We start from the raw sequence: 18,736 nt of genomic DNA, 5'->3' as shown, positions 1-18,736 counted from the left end.
AACTTCATTTGACTGACTTTAAACATTTCTATCCAGGTGCAACATTTCTAAAAGAAAATCAAACATGACTCTCCCAGACAAGTCTGAACCCTAATGTTTCTATTTCTGTCAATCACTAAGGCTCAAAATTTCAGCACCTTCTCTTCCCCACATCCTGCCCCCAAGCCAAAGTGGCTCTCCGAATCTGTCTCTTCCTCTCCAATCCCACAGGCTCCACCCTAAACCATCACCTCCAATGCGGCATATTGCCAGACTCCTGCCAGGGGCCCCAGATTCCAGGCTTGCACCAATGCCAGCTCTTCCCCCATATACTCATCCTCCTCCCACCCACCGTAATCTCTTCAAGGTCAAGGCCCAGTGCTGCTGACCTCTGGCTTCCCAGCTTCCAGAACATCATCTAATACAGGGGAGGGGAGGGTTCACAATAAACGCTAACGAACGAATCCTAGTTCTCATCACGAGAGATGACCACCCAAGAAACCCAGGCCATTGCTGGCTCCCACTGCCTGGAGCCCAGACCGCCAGGCTCGGGGGGGCCCGACGTCAACTCACTGACCCTTCCCACCCAGCTCCCGCCACCCCAGAAACGGACTCTTGGCTCCAGCTAGCTCATCAATGCCCAACCCTCCTCTTATGCCAGTCATTCCTGCATCCACATCTCTGCCCACGCTCTGCTCACCCTGCCCTGCGATGACGTCCATGCCCTTCCCCCTCCAGCTACTCCAACTCCTACGCAACTGCCAATTACCGAGCTGGGGGGGGGAGGATAGGGGATGCAGGAAGAAGGGTGATAATAAAAAGTATTTGAGAAAGGGGGGCTACGATGAGGATACGCTGGGGTCTCTCCCTGACCCCCGGAGGCATCACCCTCCCAACGGGTCGCCAGCGATTAGAGAAGGAAGAGGCGGAAGCCAGATTTTTCCACTGAACGAAAGGCATGATTTTCATCACTGCTTCTGTTGCCCTGGTAACCAGGGACAGCCCAGTGGAGAGTACAGTAAAAGAACACCATGTTTATCTTTGCTGTCTGATCTACTTCCCTGTACACCCTTCCCTGACCATCCCCTATCCCCTAGGCCCGCTCCAAATCTCTCGCTCCACCACCACCATTCTTCTAGTTGCTCTTGCTCAAAAACTCAGACACAGAGGTGATTTCTCCCTCTCTTTAGCCAAACTCGAAGTACCGTTCTTCCACTGCAACGTTCTGGGGGTCATCTCACCACACCCACCTGCCAGGCCAGAGGGCCCCCAAGAACAAAGAGCTGGCCTCAAAGCCCAAGAAGGGCATCCGTTCCACGCGACAGGGCAAGCGGGACTAGGAGAGCAGGAAGGTGATGAAGGCTGCACGGCCAACCCCTCTTTCTCACCCCCCGACAGCCGGGGTGGAGCGGGCCCCTGTTCTCCCAGCTCCTCTCCTCTGCCTGGGATCAGGAGAAGGAGCCAGGCTGGGGATGGGGGAGTGGGTCCACCCACAAGCTTCCACAGATCCTACCTCCTACACGGACACGGTGTCTGCGTGACCCGAGAGTGGAGACACAGTGCTCTCCCTGGGAGATTATATAAGCGTTACATAACATGGTAGCACCAATAAGCACACGGGAGCAGTTGTTGAGTGCCAGGGACAGGCCAAACCCAAGGGGCTGGAGGTACAGCCCTCTTGCCACCCATGCCAAAGCAGCCCTGGCCCTGTCTATACCTGCTCCTTCCACCCCAGAGGACACGGAGAGAGACTTGCCTGGCTCTGCATTCTTCTTCCCAAGCTGGGCAGCAGGGAGGGGCCGCAGCACCATGGCCACCCTGGCCCGCAGCAGCCTCCGTCCAACGGGCCTGAGACAGCCTGGCTGCCCTCCCCACAAGGGGGTGCTGGGGGTCGGGGCAGGGGAGGGGTGTGGGCCAGCAGCCCCCTCCTCTCTGTCCTCCTACCAGACTGTGCTTGTTTGGGGAACAAGTGCTGCAGCAGCTCCAGGATTGGCTGGGCCAGCCGTCCCTCTGCTCTGTCATTTGCTGTTCCTCTAAGAAACAAAACAAACCGAAAGGGAAAGAAAAAAAAAATAATAAGCACATTTGGCAAGTGCCAAATCCCAAATGTTGGTCTATGGCTGCAAACAAAGCCTGAAGAAGGGGTTCCTAAGGAAATTATTTCCCTGTGGCCCCCATCTCCCACCACATCCTGGCCAACCCACCAACTACGCACTTACTCTGCAAGCCTGAAGATTGCCCCCCAGTCCTGGGTTACCCCACCCCGGACCCCCGCGGTCCCTACCTCAGCAGCAGGCTCAGTTGGAAGCCCTGGGTCCCCCAACCCCCATCTCCCCCAGCCCCTGTCTGCAGCTGCCTCAGTGGGAGCCTCTTCCCGGGCGTTCCCCCTCCCCCCTCTGCAGCGTGCTCAGAGTCTGCGCCCCCCTCCCGCATATGCACGCGGGACCAGGTGGCCGGCCTGCCTGCGGGGCAGCTCTGGGCCAGGTCTTCACCAAACTGCTCCAGCATCATCACCACACCCACTCTATTAATTTGGGGGAGGTGGGGGCCTGAACGGAGACAGAGCCCAGTGGGATCTCCGGCAGCACCTGCCCTCTCCCGAGCTATGACTCTGGCCTTCCTGCCTCCTCCTCCGCGCGCACCTCCGCGCCCCCTGAAGAAGGGGGGAGAAAGAAATGCGCGTTAATATCACGAGCCCCGGCGCACCAGCCCTCGCCCCCTCAACCACCTGTCTCTGAGCTCTCCCTCCCCCACAGCCTGCCTCAACTCCAGGCGCCCCCTCTGCAGCACAGGGCACCACGCCCACTGCGGAGCGCGGAGACGCGCGGCGCGCAGGGACGGGGGCTCACGTGCGGGGCGCGGGGGCCGCCCCTCCACCTCCGCGCCCGGCCGGCCGGCCCCAGAGCCCGGGGCCCGCCCGGGGCCGCTCCAGGCCGCGATCCGCTCCCACGCCCGCGCTGAGGGCAGCCGTGCCCGGAGGCCGCGCTGCGTGCGGCGAGGGTGGGGCGCGGCCGGGACCCCCGGCATCGTCCCCGGGGAGCCCGCCCAGCCCCGGGACGCCCCGGGACCGCCCTGCAGGCCGGGCCCACGGCGCCCACTCCCACCCGGCCAGGGCCCGGCTCTCACCTCGGCGGCCGCCTCCCTCCCCGGAGACGCTGCGCGGCGCGGCCCGTCGCCCCCCAGGCGACCCGCGGCCGGCGCGAGATGCGCAGCCGCTGCGGACGGCGGCTCCGCGGCGGCCGCTTCCCGGCGTGTGAGCTCAGCCCGCCCGCGCGCCCGCGCTTCCCACGCTCGGCGCCCCGCGCGGCGCCACCCAGCGGCAGCGTCCCGCACCGCACGCTCGCGTCCGGGAAAATCTGCCGCAGCCCGGCCGACCGGTTCGGAAATTCCCAGAATTGGACCGTGGGTCTGCGGCGGGGCGGGGCGGAGGACAGGACGGGCAGTGTGACGGTCCCCAGCCTTGAGGCAGAACAGCTCCCACTCACCTGTCTCTGAAGGAGACTGCAGAGTCTTGGCACCATACATTATCGGCTTCCCCCTTTCCTCTGACCTTGCCTCCCCGTGTTTCTCTCCGGGCAGTGGAGACGCCTCCTGTTAATGGGGGTGGGGATTCGGGGGTGCGCAAGGAGCGGGAAGCTCTTGGGGCTGGCGCTGCAAGGCCTCCATGGGCCTATCTAGAGATCGGAGGGGTGCACCCGAGTGACTTCCCCAGCTTGTTTTTAAAAAGACACAGATGCCCCAGCCTACCTGCAAAATCTAATTTGGGAGATTTGGAGTACTGCTTTTGACCTTTTCTAGCACAGGCCCTCTCTTCGCAAAAATGCGCATGCATACAGAAACGCAGTTTTGCACAGTATTTCAGGCAATTCAATTCTGAAACTTCCCGAACTCCATGGAACCCAACTTAAGAACTCGCTCTATGCAGGTACCCTAGGGCAGAAGGAGACGAGCTGGTGATTACCTGAACCCGCTGCCATCTTTCTCATGCTGGTTCCTCCTTCACGAATATCTCCACCAGACCCCACTCCCACACTTCCGCCTCCATAAGTCCCACCTCCCCTTGAAGGCCAGCTCCAAAACCTCTTCCTTCCCGATTTTGTCATCTATGACCTTGGTTTTCTGGGACCATGTTTTTTTTAATTTTTTTATGCCTTCTATGGCTATTAACATGATATACACACACCTGTAGTCACTCCTGTGGTTGGTTGTTTCATTTCCTTCTAGGCTATTAACTCTTTTAAGATCAGTTTCTTCCTCTGCAGCTACTAAAGTGCCTTACATTGTATTCCCTTGACAAATAGTCCTTAAATAATCAAAGAAGTTTGGTTGAGGGGAACAGGAAGCCCAGGGAAGCCCAAGGAGATAAATGCCTTTGCTCCGGAGAAACCTGCACTCCTCTCCTTCCCCCTTGCTCTGACAGCAGCATGTATATATATATAACATGCACACCTCGATGCCTGGAACACAGAATCCTCAAGGTGGCAGGATCTTCTCATGCATTCCACCTCCTCTGGGCAAGGCAGCCGTAATTTAGGGGTTCCTGCATGAAGTTGGGATACAAAATCATTCAGCATGCACCTGCCAAATTGCAAATATTCTACCATTAGTATACCGTAGTCCGGTGACGGACATTCCTACCCCTAGGTGCACATGCTAGAAGCAACCTTGACTTGTCCAGCTTACTTCCCTCCTTCCTTGCACATACCCCAGTCAATCACCACATCCTGATTCTACTTCCTACATCTCAAAGACCTTCTCTCCATTCCCAGCTCAGACCAACCATTATTTCTTGCCTGGGTTTCTGCATTTGTTTCCAGCTAACTAGCCTACCTGCCTTCAGTCTTACTAGGCTTACTTAGATCCAGTCTTCCCATCTGCTAGGGACTGAATGTCTATGTCTCCCTAAAATTCATATGTTGAAATTCTGAGCCCCAGTGTGATGGCATTAGGAAGTGGGGCCCTCTTGAATGGGATTAGTGCCTCTATTTTTGAACTCCTGACCTCGAGCAATCCGCCCACCTCGGCCTCCCAGAGTGCTAGGATTACAGGCGTGAGCCACCACGCCCGGCCTAATTTCTTTCTATTTATAGTAGAGACGGGGTCTTGCTCTTGATCAGGCTGGTTTTGAACTCCCGGATTAGTGCCTCTATAAGAGGCACAGAGCGATACCCTCTCACCCCGCTCTCTACTCTCCACCGTGTGAGCATACAATAAGAAGATGGCCAACTGCACCAGACACAGAACTGCTGACACCTTGATCTTGGACTTCCCAGCTGCCACAACTGTGAGAAATAGATTTCTGTTGTTTAAGCCACTCAGTGTATGGGCATTCTGGTATAGCAGCTTGAACTAAGACAGTGTCCCGACCAGAAGGATCTTCCAAAAATATCAATCACTTCCCAACTTAAAACCCTTAGGTAGCCTCACGTGGTACTAAGGATAAGGCTCCAACGCCACCTGGCTCACCAGGCCTCTGAGATCTGGCCTCAACGGACTCTCCAGCCTCCTCTCTTAGCATTTTCCCTTACCTATATGCTTCCTTTATACTAATCACCAGGCCTCTTCCTACCTTAAAGGTGACCTTGAGGTGAGAACACTCCTCCTCTGCTTTTTATGCTCTACTCATCCTTTGGGTTTCCCTACCGTCTCCTCCTCCCTCAGCTGGTCCTCCCTCTGCTGTAATATGAGAAACACAGTGTTGTTCTTCACTTATGTGATGTCTGCTTTCCTTTCCGCACTAGGGCCTCTGCAATGCAATGGTACCCTCAATGCCTGGCACAGTAGCTGGTGCCAGAGAGGAGCACACAAATATTTATTAAATGAATGAGAGCGCTGAACATGACACACACCCGACAAGAGAAACACTGGGGCCAATGCAGTGGTGCTATGTGATCTCACTGTTTTCAAGCGAATGTCACTCTTTCTGAGTCTTCAATTTCCCCAACTGAAAAATGGGGATAATAACACTCAGGGTTACTCTGAAGGTACCCAGAGATATATGTGGAAGTACTTTATAATTTTAAAGTTCTGTGTGTGTGTGTGTGTGTGTGTGTAAGAACTTTCACATGACTTCACTTGATCCTCACGATAACATTTTGAGTAGGCAGCTGACATTTCCCAATTTGCGTGTGCGGAAACTGAAGGTGGACAAGGTCAAGCAGTTTGCCTAAGGTCACCTAGCTAGTTACCAGGGAACCGAGCTCGGTGCTGGGTTCCAAGCCCACACTCTCTCCACCACATCCCTACTGCCCCTCCCTCCCATCCCCAAAGTAGGGAAGCATGTTGGGACACATACATGTTCACAGCCTGAGGATCATGCAATTCACAAATGTCACCATTTACCACTTCGAAAAAGGGGGGTTTTTTGGGGGGAGGGTGAGTTGTTGGTGGAAAATGGGCTTTTCTGGCAAGTAAGAGTACATTAGAAAAAAGAAAATGGACTAGATAGCAACAGTTATCAGGATAGGAAGGAATGGAGTGGGGAGCAATTGACTTTGGGTTTGACCCTAGGCTCCCCATCTCGGTCCCTTCCCCCACCCTAGTAAGGTTCCCTCAGTTGACAGCCTCCTTTTACCGTATAACAGACCCCTGCAAGCTTTGAGCTTCCTGGAAACTGAAAATCTATTTCCTCCATATTCCCAATTCTGTCTATCAGCAACTATTTACCGAGCTCTTACTAGTGCTTTGTCATGGCCCATAAAGCCTGGCCGCAGTTTCCCCATTCTGCAAAATGGGATTGATAATAGCCCTTCACATGGCTGTTGTAAGGATTAAAGAAGATAACCTGACAGTTGTCGGGGAGCTCTTGCTAGTGGATGCACCTGCCCCAACTCCCTGCTCTGTGTCAATTTTTCATTTGAGGGCATGGGACTGTTTGTCTAGGAGCTAGGGCAGAACAGAGCAGAGCAGAGGAGCTAGAAAAGCAAGGAAGGGAGCGTGAAGGGGACAGTAACCCTCATTGTGCATTTCTGGGGGACATGGAGACAGCTCTGGGGCTCAGAGCTTTGTTGGAACTCTTCAAGAATGACTTGTGAGTTTCTGGGCCCAGGCAGAGCCCTTTGAGTTTGCAAAGACGAGGTCAGGCGTGGCGATGAGAGGCTTCCCCAAGCTCTTCGTGGGCAGGGAGCATGAGCCGCTGAGAGCCACAGGAGAGGAAGAGCAAGCAGCACAGCCATCTTTTGGTGACCGCTGCTTTGAGGGCTCAGATGAGGCTCCTTTTGGGGAACTCCCAGAAATAACTCGAGGACACTCTGAGAATGTGGATGAAATCATCAGACAATTCATCACGAACATAAAGAATGGAGGTGGTGCCAGGCACGTAGTACGAACTCGATATGTGTCAGTTCCCTAAGATGTGCACACGTGGGCACCAGGCGCTGAGTCCCTGTGCTCCTGCGTCTTCTGCTAACGCTGCCTTTGCACCAAGCAAGTTTGTTTCTGTGTCCTGTGCCCCAGGGGACGCGCAGTGGAACTGCCCTTCACAGATCCCTGAGTGTGGTTATGGTGGTTTTCTCTTTAAAGATTAAGTCTTTTCTCCCCCACCCTTTCTGCTCAACAAAGACAACAGCCCTTTGGTGTTTGATAAACTGTTCCTTTCCTACTAGCAGGTGGATTTGCCCCGGGCACCAAGAGCTGTGCTTTTAAAACACACACAAGCCCAGCTGTTTGAATCTGCCACTTCGGTCTGTCTTACTTTTCTTATCTCCTGCCCCCGGGGCTGGGTTTTCTCTGCCTTGGCAGGCTGATAACATGTGGAAGGAAGAAAACAGTTCTAATTAATAGACTAATTAGTGGTACAAGCCTTTAATAGCTGATTATAGGAAAGTCACCCCCCACCCCCCAAGTGATTGATTTCTTTATTGATGTTGTGCTGCATTATAGCAAAATAGTCAGCTCCTAATTATCTATTGGCTGGTTTCAATTAGGTCTCTTCCTTCTCTTCCTTCTCCTCCTTCCCCTTGGTGGGCACAGGGAGAATGGGAGAACTCAAACCAGCTGATGAGCAGCTCTGCACAGATGTAGAATTGTTCCTCCCTAGGACTGTTGTGAAGATTAAATGAAATAGCCATGGAAAGCACTTAGCACAGTACCTAGCACATAATAAGCCCTCAGGAACATTAGTTATGATAATTACGACTGTCTGAAATTATTTACCGTATGTGATACAGAGAAAGAAGTTGATAAATGCTTGTAGAATACATGAATGACTGTATCATAATTTTCAAGTAGATCGTGAGCCCTTGAAGTCCGAAGGGGTGAAGAAAAGAGGAAATTGAACACTAAATCATAATAATAAGTGCTACCTTTGGTTGAGTGCTTATCAAGGGCTGGGCTCTGAGCTAATTGCTTTACGTACATTCTCTCATTTAATCCTTATGTAACCTGATTTTTATCAGCCTTCTTGGATCGTGTTTTCTTTTAATAGCCTGAGTCCCCATACTAAACTTTGTGGGAAGTCCGTGTTCTTCCAAGATTTCCAAAAAACGCTTTGGGGATGGGCTGACATTTTTATGGTCACTTTTTCTTACAAATTCCTGCTCCACCCGAATTCAAACTCTTTCATCTCCTTCCTGATAATGCTTTCCTCTGGTCCCATCACTCTCACTCATACCAAGCTGAGTCCCTTCTTTTCTTCTTTATTCTAAAGACCTGCAGAACATGTGGCCATTTTGCATGGAAGACTTTTACTGAAGGTTGAGGGCAACGTAGGATAATTATAGCACCCCTCGGAGCAGGCAATACTGGAAATTATGATGCTAACAGGCCCACACCCTACTTCCTAGCTGTTCCTTTCTTCCTCCTTCCTTCCTGCCTCCCAAGCCCCGTCTGCAGCCATTTTCCCCTTCACCCAGGATTCTCCTCTCTCTCTACTGCCCTCCGCCTCTCCCTGAAAGCATCAGATTATTGTTACTTTATTACACAAAGAAACTTAGCTCTTTTGAGCAAACATCTCCATTCTGGGCTATTCTCATTCTGGGCTCAGCCAAGGAGCTGGGGAGTCAGATGCTCAGCTGCTTCAATGAACCAAAAAAGTTTAACAAACTGTTTTTTTCCTCAACAAATGAGTGAAATGCCTCTGTAATGATGAGTCCTGCCCTACCCTAGAAGGAAGAAGTATGGGCAGCCGTTTTTTGCACAACATCTTTTTCTTCTTGTTATACTTGTGGCCATACTATGAGGTAGATATTAGTATTTCCATTTTTTTTTTCCCATATGAGGAAACTGAGGATGAAAAGTCACATAGTGAACGTTGCAGTTGGACTCCAGGTGCAAGCATGTCTGACTCCAAAACCAGAAGGACTGACCGTGACACCCTGTGGCCATTTAATGCGGCTCAAGGAGGGCTGAGGTGGGTTCCACTCACGGGGCAAATCTCACTTAGGAAATCTTTCTGTGTGGGAGACAGTATGGGTCAGAGGAAGGTGAATTGATTGACTGAAGGCCAAAGACATTAAAACAGAGTTTGAGCTAGGAATAGCTACCTATCTATAGCTTCACGTCTGAGACCCAAGAAGAGTTGTTGCTATTAATCACTGCTGAATGATTACTCTGATTGCTTCGTTTGTTGATGCTGCAGTTGCTAAATTTTACTGTACTCTATTCGACCTTGGGTAGGGGCCCCCTCTTTCCGAAGATAAGGCAGATTTTTCTCTTGCCTGGAAAGTGCTGGCTTCATATGTAAAATTGGTTGGTTGTCCGTTGTCCGTTAATGTCTAAGAAGGCTGGCCAGGTAGCTGAGGCTTTTACAAGGAGCTAAATAATCGACTGTGGAAGGAAGGAAAGAATGACTCAGTTCAATTTGTCTGTTCTCTTCCTAAGGACTTACCTAAGACAGGTGGGGTGAGCCAGGCAGAACCAGATGAAGGACCATCCTAGCTGGAAAACTGGTTGGGGCACTAAAATTGTAAGGGATGCAAGACCATCACTACAAATGGAATGAGGTTGCAAAAACAGACGTTATCAGAATTCTTCCCAGAAAGAGTCATGAATGTAGTTGGAGAGGGTTCTTTAATTAAGGTCACAGATCAGGGGGATTTGTCACATGATAGCAGTGGGACTTTGGTCCCTAAAATGGGAATTATGATACTTACCATACATTTCTCCCAGTAAGTATAATAATAGAAAAATTATAGCTTTTATTATTATTTACTCTTCAGTCCACTATAATCTGGTTTCAGCCTTCCCACACTCTAATGACTGTTTTCACCAAGGGGATCAATCACACCTTTGTGGAAAATTCCAGACTATCTCCATGAGACAGTCTCTTCCCTGGCTTCTCATGACCCCAGTCTCACAGTTCTTATAGCTGCCTGACTACCCCTTCAAAGTCTCTTTTGAGGCGTGCATATCCATTACTGCCTAACAAACTACCCCAAAATTCAGCGACTCAAAACAACATTGATTATTGTTACACCGTTTCTTAGGGTCAGGGATCTGGTGCAATGTGGCTGGGTGGAATGGCTTAGCTGGGCTGTTCTGGCTTCAGGTTTCTCATGAGGTCGCAATCTTATTATTTATTTATTTATAATTTTTAAAAAAAAACTTTTTTTTTTTTTTTGAGGATCCTCTTGCAAGGTCTTCCAAGCTCCCTCACATGGCAGGAGGTGGCAGTTCTTCCCCACACGGGACCTTTCCGTAGGGCTGCTCATGACATGACAGATGGCTTCCCTCGGAGCAAAGGATCCAAGAAGAATGAGCGTGTGCGGGGCCAAGATAGAGATCACGATGTCTTTTATAACCCAGTCTCGGGAGTGACTTGCCATGCCATGTGCCCTTCCTGTCACACAGACCTACGTGGGAGGGACTGCACGAGGCCTGCCTAGGAAGGGATGCATGTGGCCGCCTTGGGAGCTGTCCACCCCAATGCTGAGGCTGGGGTGGACATCAGCGTTCACCAGGATTCGAGCCTCACACGTCGTCTCCTCTCGTTCTCCATGCGTGCCCTTGATACTGCACTGCCCTCCCGAACCTTCCACCACCGCCTAGATTCTGAAGACATGCAAGCGTGCAGCATCTCTAGCACGCTTGCCCTCCCAGAAACGCCAGGCCCAAACACTGCCTGCCAGAGCCCAGAGCTCCTCCCAGTCTGCACATTCCACACTGAACTCATCGTCATTCCACAGTGCCACCTCTGCTCCAGCGTTTCCACGTTGGGAATGACGACAACGCTGTCCACTCCGTTTCCAAGCAGGAAACCAGAAAATCACTCTTGGCTGCCCTTCCACCTTTCTCTCCTATCTAACCAGTGATTACCAAGACCCGTTAAGGTTATTTCAGTTTTGTTTTGTTTTTTTTCATTTTCTCCCCATCTTTTTATTTCGAAAATTCTCAAACCCACAAAAAGGTTGCACAAAGAGTAAAATGATGCCCCATTTACTAGATTACTTTCACCTAGATTCAAAATTGCTAATATTTCGTGTCACATTTGCTTTCTTCCTCTTTCCCCATACATATATATATATTCATAATACTACCAAAATGGTATTTGCCTTTTCACTCTTATTCTCTCTCAGATGTTCTCTGTGCGTGTGTATTTCTATGTGAATATGTTGGGCCATTTGACATTATGACACTTTATCCCTAAAGATTCTTGCAAGCATCTCCTAAAAATAAGAGCATTTTCCTATGTAACCACAATGCCATTATTACATCTAAGAACCAAATCCAGTTGATTTCATCTTTCCGCGATGTCTCCAATTTAGCCACTTTTCTGTAGACCACAAGTCTCCCTCATGTACGATAGTGCAATCACCTCCTAACTGGTTCTTCCCTCGGTCCACGCTCCATACTGCAGCCAAAGTGAGCTTTCTAAAATGCAAATCTGACATGTCCCTTCCCTATTTCCGACTTTTCGATGGCTCCACATTACCTTCAAAATAAAGAATAAACCTCATGTGGCACACAAAACCTTCATCATCTAGACTCACCAAGAGCAGCATAGCCCGGGAGACACAGAATGTGAGCTGTACTTCTAATTTAAGATTTTCTAGTAGCCACATTTTAAAGAGTAAAAAAAAAAAAAAAAAAAAAAAAGTTAACTTAATTTTAAAATACCTTTTATTTACTCCAATATATCCAAAATATTACTACAGCAAAACATACCCAGTAGAAAAAAGTACTAATGAGATAGCTTACATTGTTTTTATACTAAATCCTTCAAATCTCTCCTGTGTTTAACCCATATAGCACATCACAATTCAGATGCTAAGTTTTCATGGGTTAAAGTGAAACGTATTCCTACCAAAACTATAAGGTTATGTTTAACTGGAAATAGAGAAAAGGGGACCATGTTATATTGTTCCCATTTTTAAATTTGAATTCATTAAAATTAAATACAATTTAAAATTTCTGTTTCTCATTTGAACTAGCCACATTTTAAGTGCTCAGTAGGTAGCTACATGTCACTAGTGGCTACTGAAACAGTAGATATGAAGAGCAACTGTTCCTAACACGTGATCCAGGCTCTCCTTGGGGTCCCTAAAACATTTCCAAGGGGTGTATGAGGTCAAACCTATTTTCACGATAATACTAAAGTGTTATATGCCTTTTGTGTGTTCATTCTCTCACAAGTATACAACAGAGTGTTCCAGGGGCTACACATCAGGGAATTCCATGACAGATTAACTATAGAAGCAAATAAAAAGAATCAGCAGGTATTAAGCCAGGTACTTAAGAGCCTTACCAAAACATAATACAATGACACTCTTCTCCCTAACAGTTTTTGTTGTGGAAAACATAATTATTTTTTCATTTAAAAATGTGTTACATTATATCATGCAATGGGATAATTATTGTTAGCTTAACATTTTAAAATAATTACAAATTTTCTCAGTTTTAATTTCATATATGGTAATTATCGATAGATAGGACCTTCAAAACCAAAAGCTCTTTGACATCCTCAATTTTCCAGAGTGTAAGAGGGCTCTGAGAATGGCTGGTCTAGAACCTGCGTTACTCTCCAATCTGATGGTTGTGATTTTCTCTCCTCCCTTGGATTTTTGGCTTGAACTTTGAGTTCCAGACAAGAGGGAGTAGATGAGCCTCTTCCTATTCCTCCCACTAAGCACATCTAAAAACCCTGGACGTTATATGTAAATCAGACATAAGGAGACTCTGATAGGCAGCGAGAAGGCGGAGTGGCTAGGGACCTCAGGCCCCAAGGACTGGCATGGCATGGGGGGAGGGGCATCCGCAAAGACCTAGTGGGGAGCCCGAGCTTCTCCCCTGGCACAGCAATAATGAGGCACCCCCTTTCCTTCACTTCTCCACCCTGCAGGTGTCAACGGCTGAATAGGGAACCCAGACCCACCGGTGCAGTATCAAAGGACGCCTGCTAAAACAGAAGCTTTAAATAAGATCCGTAGTCTTACATTTAAAAATTACCAATCATACCGAGAACTCAGAAAATCTCCACTTAAAGGAGAAAAGACCCATTGATAGACATCAACACTGAGACGGTGGAGATGTTAGAACCATCTGCCAAGAATTTTAGAACAGCCATCGTAAAACAAATTGCTTCGGTGAGACGTCATCACAACATGCTTGGAACCAAAGAACAACAGAAAGTCTTGGCAAAGAAAGAAAGGGTCCCAGGAAGAAGTCTGTTCTTCTCTTGGGCCTTCAAAGAATCACTCCCATTTCTGGAATGACCACTCTCACTCTGCACCTGGGCCACGGGCTCCTCTCTCTCCCTGGAACACCCATCTCTCTTTCTTTTCTCTTTATTCACTCCCGCTGGTCTTGCAGGGTCAGCCCCGATGTCCCCTCTGCTGGAGAGCCTGCCGTGGGCTCCGTGGCTTCCACGCCCCTTGCACTCAGAGCTTCCCGCACCATCGCGCTTGCGCTCAACCCAGACTGTTCTGTCGTCTGTCCCTCCCACGTCCACCCAACGTGAGGCCTGACAGAAGGGACCGTGTCTTTTCCCAGGTGCTTGGCATAGTACCTGGCTTATAACAAGCGCTGAAAAAAAATATGATATCTGTTTAATAAATGAATAAATTGATGGATAAAGAGAAACTCTTCACTGGCTCCTCCTTTCCTACTGAATACAATTGAACTCTGTGGTCTAGCTTTAAATACTCTACAAACTGACACACTAATCTTGCTGGGACTCAGCTTCCTTTATCCCGTCTTACTCCTCTGCCATGCTGGGAAAGACGTTGTCCTATGAGAGTACCTTACACGTCTCCATCTCTGCATATCGTACACGCTCTTCTATCAGCCTTGAATGTACTAACCCGTGATTGCTGTGAAAATCGTACTCGTTTTTATAGACCCACCCAGACAGCTTCGTCCACGCCTCAGTCTCGGAGCTCCCGAGCTGGAAGGAGTCCTGCCCACCTCTGTCTGGATCCAGGACCTTCATTTAGTCTTTTCTTGTGTTATTTCTCACTTTCTGCCTTGCATTTGTTTTTTGTTGGTTTTTTTTTTTTTTTTTTGCTTATTTGTTTGTCCGAATGTACTTGTAGTATTCTCCCCAAAATTTTAAAATCTGTGGATTCAGATAAACTCACATCATACCCACCCCTGCCTCTCTGTCACTGAGCTCCTGGCACAGTCCCTTGTTACTCTCTATGTTTCAGTTTCTTTTACTGAGATAATAGTACCCACTTCATAGGATTTCTGTGAAGGTTAAGTAAAACCCACTGCTTAAATACCGGTACAGTGTCTAAGTGTTCATGCAGTGAGTACTCAGTAAGTGCTGGCTACTGTCATCGTCATTGTGGTTATTATTTGAAGGAATAAATGCCACGCAAGTCCGGTTAGCTCTCTACCTTCAAAACATTTTCTGAATTCTGCTTCATCTCCCCACTACCAATATTATCACCTGCTCCCAGCCAAGATTGTTTCTCTTGATACTGTCACTATAGTCCACCTGATGTCCTTCCTTCTACTCTCTTGTCCCTCTGTCTCTATTCTCTACTCAGCAACCTGCATGATCCTTTTAAAACATAAAACAGATGATGTGACTTCTCGGCTCAAAACTCTCCAGCGGCTTCCCAGCCTACTCCTAAAAGGCCTCATGTGGCCTCCTGTCCCTCCCCTGTCACTCACCGATGCAGCCCCGTGGCTGCCTTTCCCTCCCTCGTACAGAGCTTTCTGCACTCGGAGGGTTTGCATGGCCATGCTTCACAATCCTCTGCGCTGTACGGGACGATCTCTCCCAGCCTGGCGCACAACCTGCTGCCTCATTTCATTCCAGGGAATCTACACTCTCCACTGTCACCTTTTTAAGAGTAACCCCCATATGTAAAATACCAACCATTATTGTCATTATATTTTTTTGAGACAGAGTCTCGCTTTGCTGCCCAGGCTAGAGTGAGTGCCATGGCGTCAGCCTAGCTCACAGCAACCTCAAACTCCTGGGCTCAAGCGATCCTCCTGCCTCAGCCTCCCCAGTAGCTGGGACTACAGGCATGAGCCACCATGATGCCCAGCTAATTTTTTCTATATATATTGGTTGGCCAATTAATTTCTTTCTATTTATAGTAGAGACGGGGTCTCGCTCTTGCTCAGGCGGGTTTCGAACTCCTGACCTCGAGTGATCCACCCACCTCGGCCTCCCAGAGTGCTAGGATTACAGGCGTGAGCCACAGCGCCCGGCCCTGATTATATTTTATATGTTTCATAGCTCTTAATGTGACCTGAAAACATATATTTATAGAAATAAAATTATTATTTTTCTCCTCCGCTAGAATATAAGATCCATGGGTATTTCCAATATACCCAGTCTCTGGAACAGGGTGTGGCACATAGTAGATGCTCAATAAGACTTGTTGAATGACTGAATGGTGGCTGGGAGCTCCTTGGAAGGAGGCTTTAGGAACAGAAGCACAAAATTGCTCCCCTGTCCTGGGTTTGTGTGAAGAGGAAGTATGGGGTCAATCTACCTGGAGGGACGGGGAAGGGGTTGATTTATTTATTCAGACATGGAGGATAGCTGGCAGCAGATGATTGCAGCCTCGCTCCCCATAAACGGAACTCTCCTGGACTGACTGCGCCCGGCCTCTAGGGATCTTTGTCCCTGGGCTCCTTCAGGACCTGCGTGGCCGGCCAGGCCTGGCGTAGCACGTTGATGAAATGCTGCAGAGGGGAAGTCCCGGACCTCTCCTGACACTGCCACGCTGGCTTCGTGGCATCCGACTATAGTAACCCAGAGACCTGAGCAGAAGAGTAGGATGATGAATGACGGAGGGGAAACCTGGGGTGCAGGACAGGTGAATCCCAGGTGACTGGAAGAGCCACATCTCTTCTTTGGGCTTTTCTTAACTGTACCAGAAGGGAGCCGAGTGGAATGCAAGCTCTAAGGTCCTCTCCAGCAGTGGCTTTCTATAGCGATAGAGCTTTGTGTGTCAGAGAAGCTGGACCAGACTGCTGAGGACCGGGCAGCCCGGACAGAAAACCCGACAAGGAGGCCGAACCGTAGGAGCTCGGCAAGGCCAGCAGGTGGAGCCATTGCCGCACCGGGAGGCACAGGCTAAAGGTGGGAAAGTCTGATTCTCTAGAAAGCAAATTCGGTAAGTCAGGGCAAGCTGTCCAGGTATCACAGGGAACCTGCGCCGCCCACCAACACACGCACACCCCTCCCTCCCAAAGCCTGCACACATACTCAGGCAAACTCGGGGTGAAATGCTATTATTGCAGGTTGCTGGGCCTGAGGCCTGAGGTGGTTCCAAGACTCAGTTGCCTTTTCTGCGCCTTCCGTGGAGATGGGAGTTGGATAACCTGAAGGCAATCAGGGCACACGGCAGGGGTCAGAAGGAGAAGGCCAACAGGCTAAGAGCATCACAAGAGTGTGAAAAATGTTTAGTTAAAATAAATGTAACCAATAGGGCCCCTTTAGTTATTTTTCTGTAGCCCTAACATCTTTATCTAAGGTAAAGGAGGAATTCCTTTAATGGGAGCGTGCTCACCCACAATGGAGGCAACAGGGCCCCTAAATGCACGCATGACCCTTGTGAACACAGTAAAAATCACACCCACCCGCGCCATGGCAACTCCCAGAAGTTATCCAATAAGGTCAAGAAAGGATGGCCGGGCGCGGTGGCTCACGCCTATAATCCTAGCTCTCTGGGAGGCCGAGGCGGGTGGATTGCTCTAGGTCAGGAGTTCGAAACCAGCCTGAGCAAGAGTGAGACCCCCGTCTCTACTAAAAATAGAAACAAATTAATTGGCCAACTAAAAATATATAGAAAAAATTAGCCGGGCATGGTGGCGCATGCCTGTAGTCCCAGCTACTCGGGAGGCTGAGGCAGGAGGATCGCTTGAGCCCAGGAGTTTGAGGTTGCTGTGAGCTAGGCTGACGCCACGGCACTCAATCTAGCCTGGGCAACAAAGCAAGACTCTGTCTCAAAAAACAAAACCAAAAAAAAAAAAAAAAAAAAGAAAGAAAGAAAGAAAGGAGAGGGCTCCCAGTTCTAGGAACCCTCCACCCCTTTCCCAGAAAAGCCATGAATATTCCACCCCCAGCTTAGCATATAATTAGGGATTAGCATAAAAGGACAGACCCTTACCCTGGGGTGATACTGTTCCTCCTTGGATCAATCTGCTCTTTTGCCTTTTCTTAAGACTGTACTCTGCCGTCAATAAATCTTTCTACTTCTGCCTACGCTTCATGTCTGGTCTTTGTCTCACTCTTGCCCCTGGGCTTGAATTCCTTCCTGTGTGGAGGGCAAGAACCCTCTCTGCCGATGTGGGTGGTGGTCTGCAGCAGTATCACCGCCCACCCCTCTCCCCGATGCCCCTGCCTGGGCCAGGCCCTCATCTGGCCACTCTCATGGCAAGGGGTGCAAGTACAGGCAGGCCAGCCGGACTTCCCTTTCCCATGACCACCCTCCCTTGCTCCACCCCCCAAGTCAGCCATCACCTTCTAAGGAAGACTCTAGCCTTCATCCCTTTATTATATACCTCCTGGAGTCCTGGGGAGGAACCTCTGCTTAGAGGAGTTGGAGAAAAGCAAGGAGGAGATGGGGGTGGGGAGAGCTAAAGGGAAAGGTCTGGCTTAGGTGAGATAAGAATGGAAGAATCAACCCTTGTTTGGCCCCAACCTCCTCTGCCTCTGTTGACACACTGGGGGTGTTTCCTGGAGCTACTCAGTTGTGTCTGGCAACACTGTTTCCCCTTCTTCCTGTGGAGGGCTGGGGTTAGGGGACACATGGAAGCTGGGGGGAGGTGAGTGCTCACAAACCCTTTAACATTTTTTGCAGTTAGGCTGCCTTCTGAATCTTGAGGGTGGACACCAGCCCCCTCCTGGAGTTGGCAGTCCCATAGAGTCCTTTGCTAGGTCTGCTCTGACCTAGAGGGGGGGGGGCAGTCTGATAATACAAGGTGCACAGGACAGTGCTCCTTTGCTTTGTTTTGCCTATGTTGCATGCGGTGACCAGCATGTCCCTCTTCTCAGGAGGGTGTCTGTGAAGGGTGCAGCCCACCCGTCCCCAGCACACCACCCTCCATCCTGAGGCTGCACTCGAGCCTGCCTTTCTTCCTCCCGCTGGAAACAGCCGGCTTTCCTGGGAGTCTCCCCACCTCCACCCATGGAGGGGAGCAGGTGGCAGACTTGATATGGAAAATGTCGGGCGCCGCCTGCTTGCCGCCTCCCCCTTGCTCCGCATCTCTGCGGGCCAGCACTGCGCATGGCCAGTTGGAGGGCACACTGCTGGGGCCCGGCCCCAAGGCAGAGCCGGGGGGCATTTGTGGTGCTGGAACGGCACCCGGCCAGCGTGCTCCTGCCTGCTTCCAGCCGCTGCTTGTGTGATCC

General features: G+C 50.0%; 1 protein-coding gene across 1 annotated transcript in view; it reads right to left on the bottom strand.

Moving 5' to 3' along the window:
* Nucleotides 1–15,105, bottom strand: part of LOC109730105 (uncharacterized) — a 63,411-nt gene extending 48,306 nt beyond the window's left edge. Inside the window, exons 1-4 of the mRNA XM_075997000.1 lie at nt 15,034–15,105; nt 3,530–3,570; nt 3,106–3,387; nt 1,736–2,012 (exon numbers count right to left, since the gene is read on the bottom strand). Of these exons, the coding sequence (XP_075853115.1) occupies nt 1,736–2,012; nt 3,106–3,387; nt 3,530–3,570; nt 15,034–15,105 (672 nt within the window). The remainder of the gene's footprint in view (nt 1–1,735; nt 2,013–3,105; nt 3,388–3,529; nt 3,571–15,033) is intronic.
* Between the last annotated feature and the right edge of the window lie 3,631 nt (nt 15,106–18,736).

This window comes from Microcebus murinus, chromosome 23, assembly GCF_040939455.1.
Source record: "Microcebus murinus isolate Inina chromosome 23, M.murinus_Inina_mat1.0, whole genome shotgun sequence".
NCBI classification, from domain to species: Eukaryota; Metazoa; Chordata; class Mammalia; order Primates; family Cheirogaleidae; genus Microcebus; species Microcebus murinus.
Note: the sequence above shows the minus strand (reverse complement) of the source record. Positions and strands in the feature narration are given on the sequence as shown.